Here is a 20,054-nt window from a genome sequence, read left to right on the forward strand (position 1 = left end):
AGGCGGACCTGACTTTTCCCGCCTTAGAGAGTGGTCACCTGACCTGGGCATATATAAGCAAGGGAGGGGGCTTTTTCTAGTCAGTTGGGGCATCACTGACCTGGGGAACCCACGCAGGAGTTTTAGGCGGGAGAGCCTAGTGAGGAACCTATGCTACTGGGAGTGACAGGATTAAGGTACTGCCTCTTAAGCTGGGTGAGGTGTCCAAAGCTAGCCCCCTGATCTGGCCCAGTGGTAGGGAACCCCAGGGCCCATCTGCAGTGACTGAGGAGAAATTCATCAAGCCTTCAACTCATCACCCCCCCCCCTTTTCTGCAACTTCAAGAAACAAGCAACTAAGGGCGCAGAACCATCCAAGTGCCAAGAAACCTACTTCCTAGGACCAGGTACCGGATTGAGCTGCCCTGCGCATCCCCTGCCCACAGCTGGGCCTACCTGTCTCCCCCTGACTGAACTGTGTGGCAAGCGCTACAATTTACCCCCATCCTGCCTGCAGTCCTGGCTGACTAACTTGCAGAGCACTGTAATCTGCCCTCCTGCCAAGCGCTGTGACTCTGAGGCGCTTTTCACCTGAGAACTCCTTCTGCTGCAGTGGCCCCCAAGCGCTCTCCTGAGCTGACTGATTTACCCCCCCCCCTCACGAGTAGCGCTGTGGTGCCTGACGAGGTGCTGTTCAGATCCCCACTCACCGCCCCAGCCCGGAGCTGTGTGAAGCCATCTGAGGCGCTGTTGAGGTCCGGCGACCATCACGGCATTCGCGCTGCCCCAGCGACGCCCCTGAGGTGAGGCTGCCCGGTCGGTGTGTGGCGACCCACGCCAGCGTCAATTACCCCCCTCGGCGGCCCCCGTATGTGAGGAGGGGGCCGCCGTTCTTCATCGCGCTGGGCCGCGGTAGGCCCGAAGCTAAGCTGTCCCCGATCACGTGACCAGGGGGCTCCTCTGCCCCGCCCCCGGGCGCCGCGCTGCCATTGGTCCAGGCAGACGCGCCCACGGGGCGGGCCACGCAGTTGGCTGGAGCCTCCCCGGCCACAATCTGCAGCGGCCCTGGCCCGGAGCCTTGCCGGTGGGCCCTGAGAAGGCCCGTCAATAACGTGGATGGGGCCGTGGAGCCTGAGTGCCCCCTCCCTTCAGCCCCACATATCGGCCTTGCCACGGCCCCGGCGCGGGTGCCCCGAGGCCGCCCCTACCCCGTGCCGGGACGAGGGAGGCCCTGGGAGGAACGAACCCCCCTCCCCTCTGCCAGAACCAGCGTCTCCGCAAGGGCCTCGGAGGGCCGAAGAAGTGAGGTAACCCCCTGGGGAGGAGGGCGGTAGGCCGAGTGAGGCCCGAGGTCGCCCCTCCCCCGGGGTTAACTGTGACTGGGTCTTGTTGGCCCCCCTTTTGAATGTGCCTCATTTTATCGTTTTGCCTGCCTATTTACAAGCCTGAATTACTCATCGTGCACCATAGTTACATGCCTGAATTATTCATCGTGTACCGTATTTACATGCCTATTCATGAGAGGGAGAGCCACTTCACTGTACTGAATTTTCTTGCAGAGGTGGACTTCCATAACATGCTGATGATCTGATTTGGGTCGCAGCCGACCCGTAGTCACAAGAAGAAAGGCTTGTCACGAATGACTAAAGGCTGTGTTCTTTGAAGTTCTTTGTTAAACTGATGAGTACTTGCTGATATGTTTTATTCCTTTCCAGGAAAAGCATCCCTAAGAGGTTTGATGTGTTACTTAGATGCATAACTATTGTCGCTTCTTGTAGGATCCTCCAAGTTTATACATTTACCCCTTTGCCTGTCAAAGAGTCTGATGCGACAGGCGGGGTTAGTTAATGTTTCACTGCATAGATGAGCTGGTTGTTATTTTAATGAAATGTCTTACTGAAATGCTTATCTGAAATGTTTAACCCTTTACAGGAAAATGCAAACTGCACATGATTCATGAAATGCTTATCTGAAATGCTAATGAATTGCCAATATAAAAGATCTTGATTTTTCAACTACAACTACTGGTGTGGTCTCCATTATTGCGCCACTGTGTGTTTCATTGGATGTGTGTGTTAAGTAGCTGCTTTACACGTAAGCCCCTGGCTGCCTCCCTGCTCGAGCCATGCTACCCCCCGGAGAACTGGCGGTCCCAGTTCTTAGAGGGATCCAGAAGAAATACTTGACTTGCCTGTGCGAGGTCATCTTTCGAAGAAGCAACCATATGATTTTATACCAAATGAGGCAGCAATAAGCCTCAAGGGGACATCTAACCTTCAAGAGACCTGATGGGCAAGTGTAGTACAGTTAAAAAGCAACAGCTGTGGAATGCTTCCCAGACGAATGTAAAGAAACTGTTAACTAACATGAAAAACAGGAATTTAGTTTCTACCAGATGCTTATCCAAGAGCAGTGAGTGACAGACAGAAACGCCTATTATCCTTCCTACTCAGTCAGCTGCATTTCTGAGACAAGTGCAATGGGCATGAGGCCAGCATTACTCTATGGATGTCACTCAATGGGGATGCACCTCTATCCTGATACAATTGTGTGTTTGCCAAGGGAAAATGGCTTTATTGGGCCCAAAAGAAGCAGATATACTGTCCTCTCTTACGCACAATCTTCCAAGCCCTCGGCTGCTTCCTCGTCATACTTCCACAGCGTAGGGTCTGCGATGAAGCTGCAATATTTTACTTTGATAACAAGATTCCTTGTAATTGTATGTCCAAATATCCCAACTCTGGAAATGTACAAAATGCACAACTTTGAAGTCATACAGAAAAGGTGGCGGAGTAATACCCGTTTAGAAAATGGTCCGTGAAATGGGGGGTGGGTACCAGAAAGGTTGCCACAATCACTTATTGAGCACACTTGCGTGCTTGCATACCTAGAGTGTAGGAATCATCTAGTCTTTATGACTCATGGCAACTGAAATGGTCAACTGGCTTCATTTTTAGAGTGTTTCACTTTTAAGCCTAAGGGAAATTTGCCTGATTGGCGCCTTCATTAGTGTCTGTTTGATTGTTAAATGTTAAAACATTTACCTACTGGACCCCTGGAAGCTCTATTAGCCAATAATGACAAGAAGGCCCTCCAGAATCCAGGCGACAATCAGCTCTACTGAATGTCCCATTACAAAAGGACATAACTCCGCGGAGTGGTAACAGAGCAAGTTGCTCTAAGAACTTCTTGAAACTCAAGTACCTGAATACCTGCCCATCACCAACAACCAAGAGAAATGTGCTTTCAGCAATGAACTATGACAGCTTCACCCCTTGAAGTTGTCGACTGCTCAAGATTCTTAAAATAGGCCATCAACCCCACCCGCAACTTCAGGGGGAAACAAATCTCAAAAAGCCACAAGCCATTCCACTTCAATTCATCATGCTCGCAAAGTGAATTCTTTTCTCCCTGAAACATTCTTCAGAACTGCCATCCAATCCCGGCCTCTTTCTTATCTCAAAAGAAGGCAGTTTGACAGAATAACACCAACCCTCAAAGAACCTCAGTGGCCCAAAGCACCTCAATTTCTCCCTCTATAAGTGCATATCACATTCAAAGTGTGCTGTGTCACCCACAAAGCTGTAAAATTGAGCATCCCACAATGTGCGACAAGCAATATTAAATTCTTCGGTGGACAACTTACCATATGTACACCACTGGTTGATGGCCACTAGCCAAAGAATTCCCCATTTCTGTCTGAATTCTTGCAGCAATCTCCTTCTACCAATCTCTTTACTCATACTAATAGCCCCACTTTTTGCACAGTGCTCCTTTTCTCGGTAGCAGGTGTAGGTGATATATGTCTGCCTACATATACAGACATGGATTATTACCTGGCTGGTAAATTCAAAGATACACCGAAAGGACTGGACTTAACACAAATCTTTTCTGAATGGGTCCATTGGAGAACCACTGTCACTTGACGCAAGATGGGCCAAAATGCCAAGGATGTTATTGCTGTGACATTGCCTCCTTCTGCTGAAGAGTGTCACACACATAACATAACTATTTAAAACTGACACCTAATGCTACTACCGTCTGTGGTCTTCCACTTTGGAAGGGTAATTTTGGGACCAGTAGTAATGTTTGCACTGTGTGACATCTGTGAAGATGAGATGCCTCCAACAGCATCATTCCCCTCCTCCTGTGATGCTGTGGAGGCAGCAGCCTCAGCAGGTAGCATTCCTCATGATGTGGGCATTGAGGTACCAGTGGCACATGGGATTCATCGCCACTGCCAACTCACTGACTTCTGTTACATTCTCGGTAGGTAACAGATTCAGCCTCTACTTTGTCACCTGGCAGGCAGGTCTCTATACTTTTACACCCAAGATTAGCATTGCATCTGGTTAGTTGTGCAGCGCCTGGCCTGCCAGCACCATAACTATTAGCATGGCCCTCAACTAGGGGTCTACAAGAGTCGCCTTCTCCTGTGGCCCAGGCATTTCTCCCTGAGGGCTCCGTAGCGGGCCCCGGTGGAGCCAGAAATAGCCAATGAAGCACCCATGCATGTGCCCGCTCACCCTCATTGTCCCCACTCTCAACCATAGCAATGTCCCTCTTAGACTGACTGCTGCCACTACAGATGCTGAATGACACCTCTCCCTGCTCCTACCAGAGCTGCCACATCTCATCCAATTAAAGCAAATAGACCCATATAATACATGTTTTCCCAAAAAAGGATGAACCGAAAGCGGAACTAACAAACTAAGATAAAGAAAAGGAATAAAAGGGGACCATAACAAGAGCAATTTTTAAATAACTAAATCAGATACACACAAAACTGCTGACGAGCTGACTTTTTCGCTTACAGCCGGCAGAACAGACACAGAAGTGCCAGGGACCATTTGGGAGTCTCAATTCCCTGCACATTGCACTCAACCTGTGACAAATCTTTTGAAAAAATTAGATACCTCTCATTGATGCCTGAACTATTTGTTTGTAAGATTTGTTTTGGGTTAAAAGTTCATAATAAGCAAAGTAGTAAAAGTGTTCAATAAGAAAACAAAAAGCTTTGGAATAGAGCTTTAAAACTATTCCATCATAAGTCAAAACAGCGAATTTTTTACGTCAAGCATATTTTGCAGAGGCAAACTGCAAGTATTCATTCATGCTATCTTTATAAATTGAAAGTTCATCTACATTTTTTTTATTTTTTTTTTAAAAAAAATTTCATCTACCATCTGAAGGTGATGGCACAATATATTAAGTTGTAAATATTATTATACCTGAAAATCGTGTCAATAATACTGTTAAAACAAAAATATAATGTCAGAAAATATCGTTGAGAAGGATATTTTTTTGGGGAAAGAAATAGTGGTTTAAGTAATATTGTTTTATTTAATATCGTTTACTTAAATATGGTTGCCAAAAATATCGTTGTTAGATTAATTTAATATGTTAGCTAAAATCTTAATTTTAAATCGTTAGTATAGCTAGTGTAATTGTTATATTTTTAAGTAAAGTTTGAAATTTAAAAATGTTTACTTAAAAAAATGTAAATTAGTAATTTATAATGCAGCTGCTGAATGTTGGATTTGTAGGCGAATAGGTTGGAAGTAAATTACATTTAAATTAATTTAGTTTAATTTCTATAAATTAATTATTTTATTGAGTAATTTTGAAGATTGTTTTATTGACCAATATTTTATGTATTGAAATTTGATTTTGAACACACATTTAATTTTCATAATTTTTGGAAATTATTTTATTAGTAGTAGCAGGTTATTGAGTTTAGAGGGGAATATGGTGGAACGTTCATTAAAATTGAAAACGTTTTATATTAATGTTTTAATTTTAATTGGCAGTTAATTATGTAATTACTTCATAATTATGGGGGGTTTTTGTTGGTTGTACTTAAAGTTTTTATTTTAAATTTTATATTTGCATGTTGGCATTTTTGTAAGTAATTGATATTTTAGTAGTGGCTTGTTTGTTTTATAAGGGAATAGGGTGGAAAGTTACTAAATTAAAACATTTATTGATTTCAATTAATCGATTGATAATTATTTATGTATTTTCTATAATGTTGAACATATGTACATTAATTTGTTTTACATTTATTAATTGAGTCTTAAATGGTTCTAATACTTTATTTAAAAATTATATTTTAGTTACTGTATTTAATAGTTAGTATAGTGTTATTTATTTTTTAAATAATTGTCTTCTTTAATATGTGAATTCATATATTTAGGTGTTTACTTTTTTTTTTAGGCAGGGAAGTAAGTTATATTTTAGTTGTTCTATTTTAATAACGTTTTAATTTGATTATTTGGATCTTATTTTTTTTCAATTAGATATATATTATGTTTCCATACTTAAAATATGAAGTAATTTATATAGATATTTGGTATTTACATACTTAGTGGGAAATTATTAGGATGAAGAATGTTATCTGTAGTTCCTTCAACGGCCTTCACCTTCCCTGCTGCTCTTGTTTGGACTGGAGTGGAAATAGTGAATCTAACCTATCCACAGTCCAGCACTTCCCCTACTATTGCTTAGACTAGAGTGAAAACAGTAAATGTATCCCTCTTGGAGTCCAACACTTACCCTTCTTTTGTGTAGATTAGAGTGGAAATATTACATGTAACCCCTTCGGAGTCCAAACCTTTCCCTTTTCGATATTTGTGTATTTCGATACTTGTGTGCTCAGTATTTTGCCATATAACCCCATCTGAACATATAATGGTCTCTTTCATATGCACAATGCCCTATTTGTAAACAAAAGCATTCAATTGCAAAGTCCCTAAGCAGAACTGAATGTAAAATGTGGGTTAGTTCTTTCCAAATACTTCTCCCTCTCTGGGCAATTCTTAGGTGTTAAATACCCTAACCCTATGATTAGCTGACACAGCAAACCAAGTGCCTTTACTTCCTCTTGCTAGAAAAAAAAACACCTTGAAGGAATTCTTATCTTATCTACCTATCCTCGCCGGATCTGTCCGCAGACCAGTCTGTTCCATAATCACTATTAGAACATTGGAATGTTGGGAGCTCCTGCTTCTACGGGCCGGTAAAGTCCCGCAGAGCAACATTCCAATGTTTTACAAAGGCCTCTCGGAGCTTCGAGAGGCCTTTGTTTCATTTGTTAGAACATTCTGCCCTCTAGTGGCAGAATGTTCTAATAGCCTTATAGCCCTTTGTAGCAGGGCTATACCGGCTATTAAAACCCCGCTCACTTATTAAAAGCCCTCGCCTTCGGCTCGGGTCTTTAATGCTGGAGCGGGCCTTTAATAGTTGGTATAGCCCGCTACGGCGGGCTATAAGGCTATATTAAACCTAACACAGGGTGCCTAAAGGGTAGACCCAGTCAAGTTTGCAATTACTTTGCTTTTAAGGGCGAAAAGCACTTAGGCCACTGCAGAAACAGGGGACCTCACTACTCAACAGCACGCAAGTCTTGCAAGCCATGTGTTCTGCTCCTAAGGCCACAAGGTCACTTTGACACTGCACCGGACAGTATAGAGTTTCAGCACATGGCCAATCATCATGTTTATTACTGTAACACTTACCAAGTCTTACAATAACTTGTATAGCAATTGGCCATAGGATGTGCCCTGCACTGTCAGTCAAGCTATCTCTGTAAGCGCAGGGTTGTGATTTCGGTGTAGAGCGAGACCAGAAATCCCATTAATCAACCCCTATCCCCCAAACCACCGAACAGCAGGACCGGGCCCACAACCCAACAGTGGAGGATGAGCAGGGACCATCAGTCCATGAACTACCACAGACGTAAAGAAATAAAAGTTAAATTAAGATAAAATCACTAAGAGGCCACTCTTAAAAAGGAAGGGCCCATGTCTTTCCATGCACTGTATGATCCCACTGATTTTCCTAAGGCGTTCCTCACCCTTCGACAGCGGCTGGGGGGGCTGGGGCTGGTGGGGGTGTGAAATATAGGCTTGAATCATGAGGTGTTTTTTAGCCCATGGGGCTGAAACACATCACTCTCAAGAGCAAAGTCCAGTATTGTTGAGAAATTCAATACAATCAGACCCCACTGAAACTTTTATAGCAATTTACGTATTTATAGTGAAATGCATAACAAATGCAAAATCTATACTACTGATATGAATATTACGTTGTGTTATCAGACATTTCTTTCACATGGAAGCGGTATCTATGAAATTAACTTTATTCATGCTCTACAATGTCACCATTAGAACTAAAGAAAATTCACTTTTATAGAGGTTTGCTATCTTGAAACTCCTCAAACAAATCAGGTGATATTTCAAATCTAATACAAAGGGTTTTAGATAAGGTACTTTATTGTTCCCCAATCAGAATTAAAATAAACCGAACCATGCCTTTAGATTTCCATTTCGTCAAAATGTCAACGAGCACCTTGCAAATATAAAACAAAAAATGCAAATTCTATATCAGCATTTGTAAACTTGTTTTACATAAATCAGCAATTAATAACTCGTCAAAATTCGCTCAGAGTTGGAACTTACCTCATTGGTATTCGGGGGGGAAGCGCCACTTTTGGAGGTAAAAGAGGCTGGCGGTTGGGTATTGGCGGTCCAGATGCCGGCTTTTTCTTATCCCCAGAGCGCTTTGCCGGTAAAGGGGGAGCAGCCGACTTGAGCGTCTCCTCAGTGTAGTCATCTCTCCCAGAACTACCATTTCTAACCACTGCAGTGGCAGAATTGTTACTGGCGGGGTTCACCTGTGCAGGTGTCCGTGGTTCTATGGGAGGCTGCAATGCAGAAGGTGTAAACTCTGAAGTGGTTATGGATACCCCTGAGGAAAATTTAATTGGAGGGCGACACCCTGCTCTGGGTGGGATGGGCGGACATTGTTGATTAGGTCTTAAGAGGTTTCCTGATGGCACTGGCAACGGAATCTGATCCGCCGTTGCCACACAAGGCACATCTGTGGCTGCTCCCACAGCTTGACTCTCCGGCAAAGTTTTTGCTGCTGGTTTCCGGGTTCTTGGCATGGGGACTGGTCTTTGTTCACACTTGGGAAGGTCTTGCATCCTTGTTATTAAACTGTCTTCAGAGCAGTCACCAGTGAAGCCCTCAGAGAAGTATTTTTCAAGCCCAGTTAGGATGCGTTTGCGATGGCCCGGTAAAAAGACTCCAATCTGGGCCAGACCTTTATCACTGAGAAGCTTGCAATCCGATAAGAAGTGGTAGTCATTCTGCTCAAATAGATCCTTGTACTGTTCCAAGTGAAGGCTCTGCAGCCAGTCATGGACAGACAGAGATGGTCCTTCCATCATTGTGAAATCTTGGAAGGGACCACAAAGAGGACAGGGCTGCAAGAGGACAGCGGGCTTCAGTTCATCTCTTTGCCGGGTGCTTGAACCTAAAAGGAAAAAAAAAATCAAAGTTGTGAAAGAGGAATCTGCACAAGTTGTCATGTTAAAGATTTGAAATAATTTACAACTCTTCAGAAAGGTGGATGGTGGATCATCTCTGCAAGATGGGGAAGTGGAATGGAATCTACATGCATGAATAAGCCTTCAGCAATCAGAGGTCGCAGAATTTGGCAATTACCAACTTAGCTGGTACTTAAATTACATCCCGATAGTGAAAAACACTCATGGATGAATTGTCACATCCTCACATGCCTATCCACCTTCTGTAACATTAATGTGAAAGTAGTAATTTATTCTTGTGTCCTAGATTCATGACATTATTTCTCCAAATAGTGTATAAGGGGGATTTGGATCAAAAGAACATTCATTAGAAATCCCCATCTCTAATCTGCAATCCTTTTAGAATATTATTAATGTTGATTTCAGGTGCCTCACTATCAATTTCTTTGTTCTTTTTGCATTTGTTACCCGAAAGGGACAGGTATGCCCAGACGTGGGGGTCCCGTGCTCCCTATGCCTCTGGATTCAAGCTATCCTGGCTGATGAGGGGTGAAACCCCAAGAACAGTCCTAGGATACTTGTTTTCCAGTCCAGGGAGGACCCGACCTGGCAGTTCGGGGTGGACGGTTCCCATTGGGCGCAGGGTCATGGCTGATTTGCATATGGCTGGGCTCAATCTGGAATGGCGTGGGGACCAAACAAATGATGGATTTAGGCCCAGATCTCTGTACTGGGGTGAATGTATGACATTGTGCAGCATTCTGTCCATCAATTGTTCTTTTTGCATCAGTATCAATTTACAGCACTGGTCCTCTCCAATTATCTCTCCAGTCTTGGTATTAATGGTGGTACAGCCATAATCATGAAGTCTTAAGACTTCCCATGTCTCCACAAGTTACGAGTACATATAGAGAACACTGCGCGTACTGGACCAAAGGTCATTCATCATTCCCCCTGTTTTTGGCTGTCTAGGAAAACCTGAAAGTGCGGTGAAATGTCCACAAGGGGCATGTGATAAGACAAGGAGCTCCTTATGGCTCCACCTGTGGCCTTCAAACGCCAGCATCAAAATAAAAGAGAAAGGCCTTGTACAAGTCTGATGGACATACTGGGGCCATATCTGGTTCATCGCTGGGTACAGGTTGCTTTTCTTTAACAACTCACAGGTCTCGTTGCAGTGTGTACCAGCGTTATCTAAGTCAGTGCCCGGTCCAGCCCACTGACGTTGGTCCAAACTTTCTGCCTCTGAATTCTAGGTGTACACCAATGTAATCAATGTTTTGCCCATGGTCCGTGCTCATCAGCTGCCCTCTCCCACACCACCACGGTCTACGCTCCGGGAATCAAGTGCATCAGCCATGTTCCAAAGTAAGATTATTACTAATTCCTCGGTAACAAATTTGAACTAAGAGCACCTCTATCCTGGTCTGCCCATGTACCTGAGCACGTGACATAAACAGCTCGGGGCAATGCTGAACTTTCCGGCAATGTGATAACCGAAAGCAAGTGCTATCCAGAAACACCGCGAGTACTATGAAGAAACTGGCCTAGTATCATTAGGTCCCTTGAAACAATTAGCCTGTATTGACAAAAGGCCAGAAAAGGCACCATGTGGCTTCACCTGGGAGACCCATCTGAAAGAACTCCACCGAGCATCATCTATCCCATCCGGACATCCATGTCCGGAAGAAATGTAGCACTTGCTCTTCTCAGCATTGTTATTTCCGCCCGCACCTGCAACTACAGCCTGTACGGCGTCCACTGCTACAACGCAGACCTACATCCACTATACGGATCTATTCTAATATTTACCCTCTCTCTGTTACATCTCCCCTATAGTCAATAACTGGATCCACTTTTCTTACTCAAAGGCTATCTGTCATTCTCAGAGCCTCTCCCCCTTTCTTCCTACTACTAAGAGATCCATACAAACCACACTCAACCTTCAAAAGAACAACATTTGCAAAAACATAGTCAGATTGCTTCATTCATCCTGACATCTACACCAAAATGCTATGACAAACATAGCATAGGCCACCAAATGCTCACTCCGTACATGCACACAAAGTCTATACTTCAATTATTATTCATCACTGAAACATTGGTGTCCCCAGGATTTCCTCCTACATTTGATATTCTAGTGTTTCAGTGCATTTCATTACTAAACAAAGACAGACCCAATACAAAAGGAAAATACCTAGGTTTTAACCTCAAAGACTGATGTAGTAGTGTCTTGGCCAATTACCGCTCCGTCGTCTCCTTCAAACTCATGTCCACGACTATCAGACTACCTGCTTTCACATCATCTACCATGCCCCCGAAAAGTCATTCCCTTTTCACGGATGAGCTCATCGCCTCCATGAACATTAACTGCAGAACCAACATCTTCTTAGGAACATTTTACATTTTAGGGAGAATCGCTGAGAACCCAAACACAGCAACAGTGAAGAAAATCTGCCTCCTACATCACTCCTCTCACACAACACAAACAAGAAAGGAAACACCCAGGAGGTAATTATTTCACCCCCAAAACATCATGATTCTTGACTGGTCTGAAGCTCATTTAGAATGGCAGCTTTCCCTTTACATGCCATGGGCCAAGTGAAACTCACCAAAAACCTCAAGAGACCTGATAACAACACATGAACTTTCCCTCCAAACTGAAACTAATGCTTGCTTCTTTGCATCAACTGAATGACAAACTAGGACCCTTTTAGGAAACTCATTCCTCTAGGCTTCCAAACATTTCATGTCATCTAATGGAAACAATGGCAGAAAACCTTTTTGGGAACCAGGCAGATCGAGAACGTGGAGGGGGAACTGTCCCCAGATGCCAGAGCGATATAAGACTACAGCTTATAAGGCATGGTTTCACGCCGCTAGGCTGGTTTCTTTGCCGGACTTCTACAGACGTCGCACTAGCAAGGGCATGATATTTTCAAAATAGTTAGATCCTTCTCCTCACCTGGCCGTTGTGAGCTGACCCGCAAACCCTCGCGAGAACTGTGCGGTGGCATGGCTTCCTTCTTCTCTAACAAGATCACGAACATCTTTGAAGACATCAGCTTGGCTAAACCCAACTCTCTGAAAACGTCCCCAGCTAAATGCAAGCAAGAGTTTTGGTTGATGTACAGTCTAATGGCGGTCCCCTCAGCTAAGGTTATCGAAGCATTCTGCTACCTTTGTTCAGACTTCCTTCTGGATCCTTGTCCAAGGCCATCCTGCAAAGCTCAGCATCTGGACGTTAACATCTTATGTAGGAAGCCATCAACATATACTTTCAAGGGGGTGTCATCCATTCTCTAAAAGGTGAGTTAACATCCCCTCCTGAAAAAAAGTAGATCTGGACCACTAATGTGTCCACCTACAGGCCCACAACTCTCCACCAGCACTGGACAAAAGTGTAGCGCATTATCTAGTGAAATGGTTAGTTGCCGCAAGGGAATATGTGGGCTCCCTGACTAGCCGCATGCTGCTTTTAACTCTGTGAAACATAACATTCTCTTTGAATGTCTGGCAAACCTCAGTCTGACTTGCCCGACTTGAGCTTGCTTAGAATTTTCCTTCTAGGTTGTTACCAAGTAGTCTTTCTACTTCCCTTTCATTGCTAAGAAACAGTACGACATGGGGTTCCTCAGAATTCAACCCTCCGCCTTTCTTTTTAACATATACATTCATGCTCTAGTTGGTCAGGAAGTTTGGGTTCCTGGCAATCTCTTACGCAGACAATTCCAAACTGCTGTTGAATCACGAAAGCCTACTAGGCATCAAGACCACACACCTCCTCGCAGTATATAGGTGGGTGGCTACAGACCACACCACTCCTTTCAGTAGGTTATATGACAGAATCACGCATGGTTAAACCATGCGTGCCTCTACCACCCTGCCCCCAGGGCCGGACTGGCCATAGCGGGCACCGGGCGTTTCCCCTGTAGGCCGGTTTTGGGCCCTTGGGGGAGTCTGTTTTTGTTACCGGGGATCGGCAATCACGTCCGCCTGTAACAAAGTCGTCCGAAACTGGGCCTCACAAAACTGCTGGGCTGCACTCCCCCTCACCCCAGGGGGGGCCAGCAGAGCAATTTGCCAGGGCCGGTTTCTGTTTCCAGTCCGGCCGTGGCTGCCCCAACAACAAATGCATCTTAACAAGGCATTCTCCCACGCATGCCTTTACCACGCAATTTCAGGGTAAAGGCATGATTGGTAAAGGGGTATGTGTGGTAAAGATCACACCCTAGCCCCCCACTCCGCCCTAAGCCCTAAAACCTGGTCCCACGTACTAAAAACTACCCTGACACCAGACCCGCCCATGACCCCTAAAACTGCTCCAGCCCTGAAAACTGTCCTTCCCCCGCCCTGAGCCCTAAATCTCGCCCACACGTCCTAAAAACTTCCCTGACCCAGCCCCATGCCCGGAGCCCTGAAGCTGCTCCCAGCCCTGAAAACTGTCCCTTCTCCCGCCCTCTTTGAGCCCTAAAAACTGAACCCCACGTCATAAAAACGACCTCAGCCCCAGTCTCACTGCCCGGAGCCCTAAAAACTGACCTCCCAACCCTGCAAACTACCAAACCCCCCTGCCTTGAGCCCTAAAACCCGGCCCATGCCCTATAAAACATCTCGACCCCCCTGAGCCCTAAAAACTACCCCCTCCACCTCCCAAAACCTGGCCCCAGTCCCACGTACCAGACCACGACCTCTCCTGATCCTTCCTGATCTTGTGCCCGCCCATCCGCGCATCTAGATCGCGCACTGCTTTAACCATGCATATGTGTGGTAAGGCATATGCGTGGTTAACGCAAGCGTATTTCCGCTTGCAGGGAAACGGCATGCCTGGTTCAGCCCGCATTGTAAAGGCTGTTTCCCCTCGCAGTACATGGGTGGGTGGCTACTAATTTTCTGAAGCTCATCAATAACAAGAGAGAAGGTTTGAGCATCAGCAAAGACCTTTCAGTTTGGTCTAATAGTCTGTGACCTAGCCGTATAGGCAGTGTACCCATCCCTGATGGAGGATCAATAATCTAGGAGTCTGGTCTGATGATGAATTCAGGCTTCAGACTTCCTGTTTCCAGCTCCTTTAGGCTTTATATACCTTACCTTCTGCTCCATCAGAGTCTCATGCCACTGTGGTTAGCTCGCTCATCCTCTAATGGTAAATTATGCTAAAGCTACTTTACTGGGCTTCCAAATGCCCAATTCAACAAGGAGAAGAGCCAACAAACCATGGCATTTTTGGCTAACACTGGCTCCCCATCAAATGGTGTTTTCATTTCAAGGCGCTGCACTTGGTTCACTGTGCCTTCTGTTAGAACGGACTATATGCTTCCCGGCACCAGACAGTATTCGCCCTTTCCACCTTAGATCTGGTCCTTTCTGGCTGCTGTTAAGAAACATCGCAGTCAGATAGACGTTTTCAGGTTCTCGGCTTTAAACTTTAGTACGACCCCAAGACGCCATCTCCCTTCGTAAAAAAAGCTGAAAACCTGGCTCTTCTGTTAACCTTTCTGGGTGCTGTTCTTGGGGTCTTGTTTTTTAATTCTCTTTCTCTGGGTGTTCTACTGCTCACACTCTTCCAGTATGCCTATGCCACCTCAATAATCCAACGTCTTGGAAAGGTTCCATCTTCTTTCCAATTCACAAGAAAGGGAACTGCACGAAACTTGGTAACTACCACCTTATTGGACCTTTAAGCCAAAGCATATGTAAGAATACTACTGAAAGACTTAGAAGCTTGGGTAAACGACAACAATATCCTTCCTCTCTTTCAAACAGGCTTCATCCCCCAAAAGTTCCACCATGGATAATATCCTAGCATTGGGTTACCTGGCACATCCAGCTACACCGCTGATGCAATTGCCCTTCTTCTGCTGATTTGTAGATTAAAGTGCAGAATTTGACTGTGTAGACCAAGGGAAACTGTGGGAAAAACGAGACTCCTGGGGAATCCCCGGCAGCTACTAAAAGCAATAATAGCCCTACACTAGGGAACCTGGGTCCGCATAAGGACAAGCCAATCCACAGCAACAGAAAAGGTGTTTACCAACAATGGCCTGAAACAACGCTGCGTCCTCGCCCCACTACTATTTAATCTTTACACAGCAGACCTGGGCAAAGCTCTGGATGGTGCATGCCTACTTACACCAAAGTTGGGGAAAATGCGGCTTCAAATCCTTCAGTGTGCCGATGACACCGCAATAATGGATCACACCGTGACCGGCCTAGAGAAAGCTCTTAACGCACTCCACAGCTAAAATCAAAAAAATACCCTAACAGTGAACCAGGAGAAGACCAAGATAGTTATTTTTGGGAAGTATCCTCGAACGAAAACTGCCCGATGGCGCCTTGGCAATCAGCAAATAAAAACATGCACAAGCTACAACTACCTCAGCGTCAGACTATCAGAAGGGCAACACCAACGACCCACTTAAAACATCTATGAAGTAAGGGAGCCAGCATCATTTACAGGTTAAAGCGGCTAAATCAGCTGCTAAATCAGCTGCTAAACAGTCCCACCGCAGATTCAATTCTGAAAGTCCTGGATGTCAAACGTGTTCCCTCCATCAATTATGGTCACCTTGCATTTCCCGGGGCCTTCAACAGGTTTCTAATGCATTTCCATATTTCAGCCTACAAAAAGGTTCTAACACTCCCTCGACAGGCTAGGGGATCCAGAGTCAGATTGGAGCTGGGACTTGCCAGCCCGGACGTCATATGTTCAGGGGACATAATTAAATACTCCAACAGCACCTTATGTGCTCCAGTAGTCTCATTGAAAGCCCAAAACAATTTTTTAAGTGGATGGTTCCCCATGTCAGGCCCAGCTGGCAGAGGCCCTACATCTACTTGAAATAGAAGTACAAAACCTGCAAAACCATGACATCCCGCTCACCTCCTGAAAAAAGTCGGTGAACGCACAGGTGAAGAGAATTTCATTCGAAAGAGATCTGGAAAGCCTACGCGGCCAACCAAACTTCCCTACACTGGACGCCTCCTATATCCTGGGCATATCCCAGCCTTACTTCGAGCAAGCCTTGACAGTTCAAATCCGGAAGAAAATCTTGTACATGAGGCTTCTTGCACTACCAGTCGCGGACTTCATTCCATCCTGGGCCCGGCGGGCCATTCTAATCGCTTGTCGACTATGCAGCTACCACCTCTTATGTTGCTGTCCAAAGTTGACCAGTGAGTGACAGCGTCTGGTTGTTCCCATTTGCAGGACCCATGGACTTAGACACTGCAGAGATGTCTCATACCTGTGTTGTTCAGCTAAAACAGCACAAATTGCAGCCAGATTAGGGAAATTGACAGATGTAATCCGGGTCGCCCTTACAAATACAAACAAAGCCACCAGTAGCAGTTAGATGGCCATCCAGACAGATTTACAGCGACTCCAAAGCTTCTATAGCAAAGAAGGAAATACAATCAACTAAGTTTAGTAGATCAACCGTGCACACCAGACCAACCAACCAAACGCATAGAACTGAGGCTAATATATATATATTTTTTTCCATAGACACTTCTAACCGATGGTTGGAAAAGTTAAAGGTGTGCAATAAAACGCACTAAACCACTGTGTTAAAGGGCCTGTCTAAGTTCTAAAGGAACTATAGGCACAGCTGCTATTTCAATGCACTAGCACTTGAGACTCAGCCTGGGCCACTGTTTTATTAATTTCATAAACCTTATTGAATCCAGACATTTTAGGTGGAATCTGCATGATGGGTATGTATTTTAGAATTGTATTTTTTTAAAAAATTCTTTCATTCTCCTCTTCTCTCTTTTTTATGTATGAAAATGCAGCAGATTGTAACAATTTTAATTAATTGAACAACAAATAAAGATATTCATACTGCTCATATCATGACGACCCCAGGAGTACTTTGCATTTTAGAAATAAATAAGTAGGCATTATTGTACGCAGACGATGCAGTGTTAATTGCTCACACCCCCAAAGCCTTGCGTCATCTAGTACATTCCTTTGTTCATTCAATGGCCAGGCTTGATTTATTAACGAATTTTACCAAGGGCCCGATTACGAGTTTGACGGTCCTGGAGCGGGCTGCCACGCCACCGTTTGTTCCAGGACCGTCAAACAGGGCCACCACGCACCCATCAAATTACACGTTTTTTGTGGTCAGGCGGGCGGGAGGCATGGCGGTCCTGCAGCATTGCCTTTCAAAGGCACCTATGTATGTCTTAAAAAAGGCACCGCCACAGTGCCTTCCAGCACAGCATGGACTGTTAAGTCTGGGGCTGTATGCACACAAGGGGGCATACCATGTGCCCCCCTGCATGCACCGCATGTATGGGGCACATGTGGCTATGTAGGCCCCACTTTGTTTCATGACAGCAAGCAGTTTCATGGAGGAAGAACCTCTATGACATCGCTGGCGGTCCTGAAACTCGCAATATGCATGGTGGTGCCGCAGCGGCACTGCCAGAATATTATAAGCCCCTGACCGCCGCTGGACCGCCAGGGAACGGAATTCCCTGGCGGTTGCTGCTGTGCAATGGCGGGCCGACTACCAACCTTTTAATGCGGCAGTCCGACTGCCAGTGCGGATGTGGCTGGACCTCCACTGCCGCGCCCCGTGAGTCTGGCGGTCCTCGGTCCACCAGACTCGTAATCAAGTTTTATAATGACCTGCGGCCAAAAGTGCACACTCCCCTCAACTATTACGGTGGGTAAGGATGTGTTACTAAACATGAGTTCCTTCTCTTACCTGGAGGTCACTTTCAGCTCATCTGGGACATGTCTGCACACATCGCACAAAGTAGGACCAAGTTCTCGAGGACTATTGGCTCTTTGCTAAGTCTTCCATAACCCAAGGGAGAGAGGGTTCTTACACCCCTCTTACAAATATATTCTGCACAATGTGTTCTGTAGGAACATATGGGGCAGGTATATGGGTCTGGGTGACTCGATTACCCTCCAAAGGGAGGAAATTTGATTCTGTCGGAGAGTACTGCCAGCCCCTGTGTCACTTCTAGTTTTATTTGCAACAATGAACTTGGATTAGACTTTCTGAGCTATTTTCTTCATAGCCAGCCTATTCTCTTGTGGCTGTCTATCTGGAGCTCAGAAGAAGCAATATTAACAAGAGAGATAGTTTTAGACTGTTTGGCATGTGATAAGGGTCTCTTTTGATCCCCTGGATAGCATGCATCAAAAAATCTCTGTAGGATATTGGTTTGGCTGATATGTTTTTAGACAGAACGCCACGGGCAGCCCCGGCAAAAAGCAAGTGCCAGCTTTGTTGCTAGAGCAAGCCAAAGAAGAGAGAGGATGAGGGCTGAAAGTAAAACATCAAGTGTAAAGCATCATTTATATTTTAACTAACTATCTGCAGAATACCAATAAGAGCTGGGAAGGGCTCCTATTGTTCAGCTTTTAGGCTGGTACAGTGAAATATTTACTTTGTTTTCCAGCTGGTCACCAAACCCAGCTCGACACCTGTGAATGCCCATGTAATAATTTGCACAAACAATCTATGTTGCACTTTCTCTTCTTTTGTGAATATTATAAAATATATACAAAAAAAATCCTTATACCATTTTTGAGGTTTAGGAATCTCCGGCTCTGTATGCAAGCATGTCATTTTCTAATGGCTTTACCAGATGATGAACGTGTGGACATAAATCTATTTCTTAAAGCTCTAGGAGACGGATGAATTAGAGCCTGATTCGGTTTTAATCCTGGCTTTGTTTATTCCAGCCTGTGTTTATTTAGACCATCGGTCGTGAATATCCTAAATCTGAAGATTTTATGTATTTTATTTCTGCGTTTTAAATAATGTGTATGTATTCTTTGCTGTTTTGCACGTTTTGCATGCTTTTTTTGTGGCTCTTCGAAGCTGAATAAAGAGTTCTGGTTCTGAAGTAGGTAATTGGCTTGAATGAAGCCAACCCCAAAGCCTACGCTCAAAAAAAGCACAGTAGTTCCACAGGAATGGTACCTTTGTTACACTTCTCAATACTACTTATAATTTCAAGAGATGATGCCAATATATAGCTAACTCCATTTCTGAACGACTGATAAAGCTGGTTGTCTCTTTAATTCATGCAACCAGGCTCCTGATTGGAAGGTAACTCTAACATGGACTCCTTCCGCTTGTTTATGATCGTCTCAAGTTAGGGAGGAAACCCTTATGTCTTCCTCTTCCCTTCTTTTCTTTTTGGTAGTGGCCTCTTTTCTGTGTCAGTTTTGTTTTGGTTTTGTTTCACCTTCATTAATTTTTTATCCAAGGGGCATTCAAAAGCAAAGGATTTGGATTGCAGGCTCCTGAGAGGGCATCATCACCTTTCACATATCCCAAGGCTTTTTACCAAAGTATCAATTTTTTCACAAATTGAATAAAAATCTGTATTTTCGGTGGTTCTGTACACTCATAGATAGTACTTTGATTGATTTCTTACCTATTTGCTCTTAAATGTATCATTTTTGTTGTACGTAAAAACCTGAATATTTAGCCTGTTACATATTATTCAAGTGCCTTCTGCTTTTTTCGTGGATTTCCAATTAAAGATCATTTCAAATTTTTTACTGATCCAACATCATCGACATACCTTTTGTATTTTACCATTTCAATCAGTCCAATTTTACTATTGTTATTGACGTTTAATCTCCTTCTTCAAGCACGTGTTTTTCAGACGCCAAAAAAGATAAAAGAAATAAGTGAGACATAAAAACCATAGATCGAGTTCCAAAGTGGTAATAGGACTGGGGCTTTCAACAGACCAAAACAAACAA

At 44.5% G+C, this 20,054-nt stretch overlaps 1 protein-coding gene across 12 annotated transcripts in view; it reads right to left on the reverse strand.

Moving 5' to 3' along the window:
- The window catches only part of ARAP1 (ArfGAP with RhoGAP domain, ankyrin repeat and PH domain 1), an 800,765-nt gene that overhangs the window by 540,526 nt on the left and 240,185 nt on the right, over positions 1-20,054 (reverse strand). For all 12 annotated transcript variants that reach the window (XM_078658604.1, XM_078658609.1, XM_078658605.1 and 9 more), the window contains exon 4: positions 8,439-9,297. In XM_078658604.1, the coding sequence (XP_078514730.1) occupies positions 8,439-9,211 (773 nt within the window). In that variant the 5' untranslated portion in view covers positions 9,212-9,297. The remainder of the gene's footprint in view (positions 1-8,438; positions 9,298-20,054) is intronic.

The sequence above is a fragment of the Lissotriton helveticus genome, chromosome 8 (genome assembly GCF_964261635.1).
Source record: "Lissotriton helveticus chromosome 8, aLisHel1.1, whole genome shotgun sequence".
NCBI lineage: Eukaryota > Metazoa > Chordata > Amphibia > Caudata > Salamandridae > Lissotriton > Lissotriton helveticus.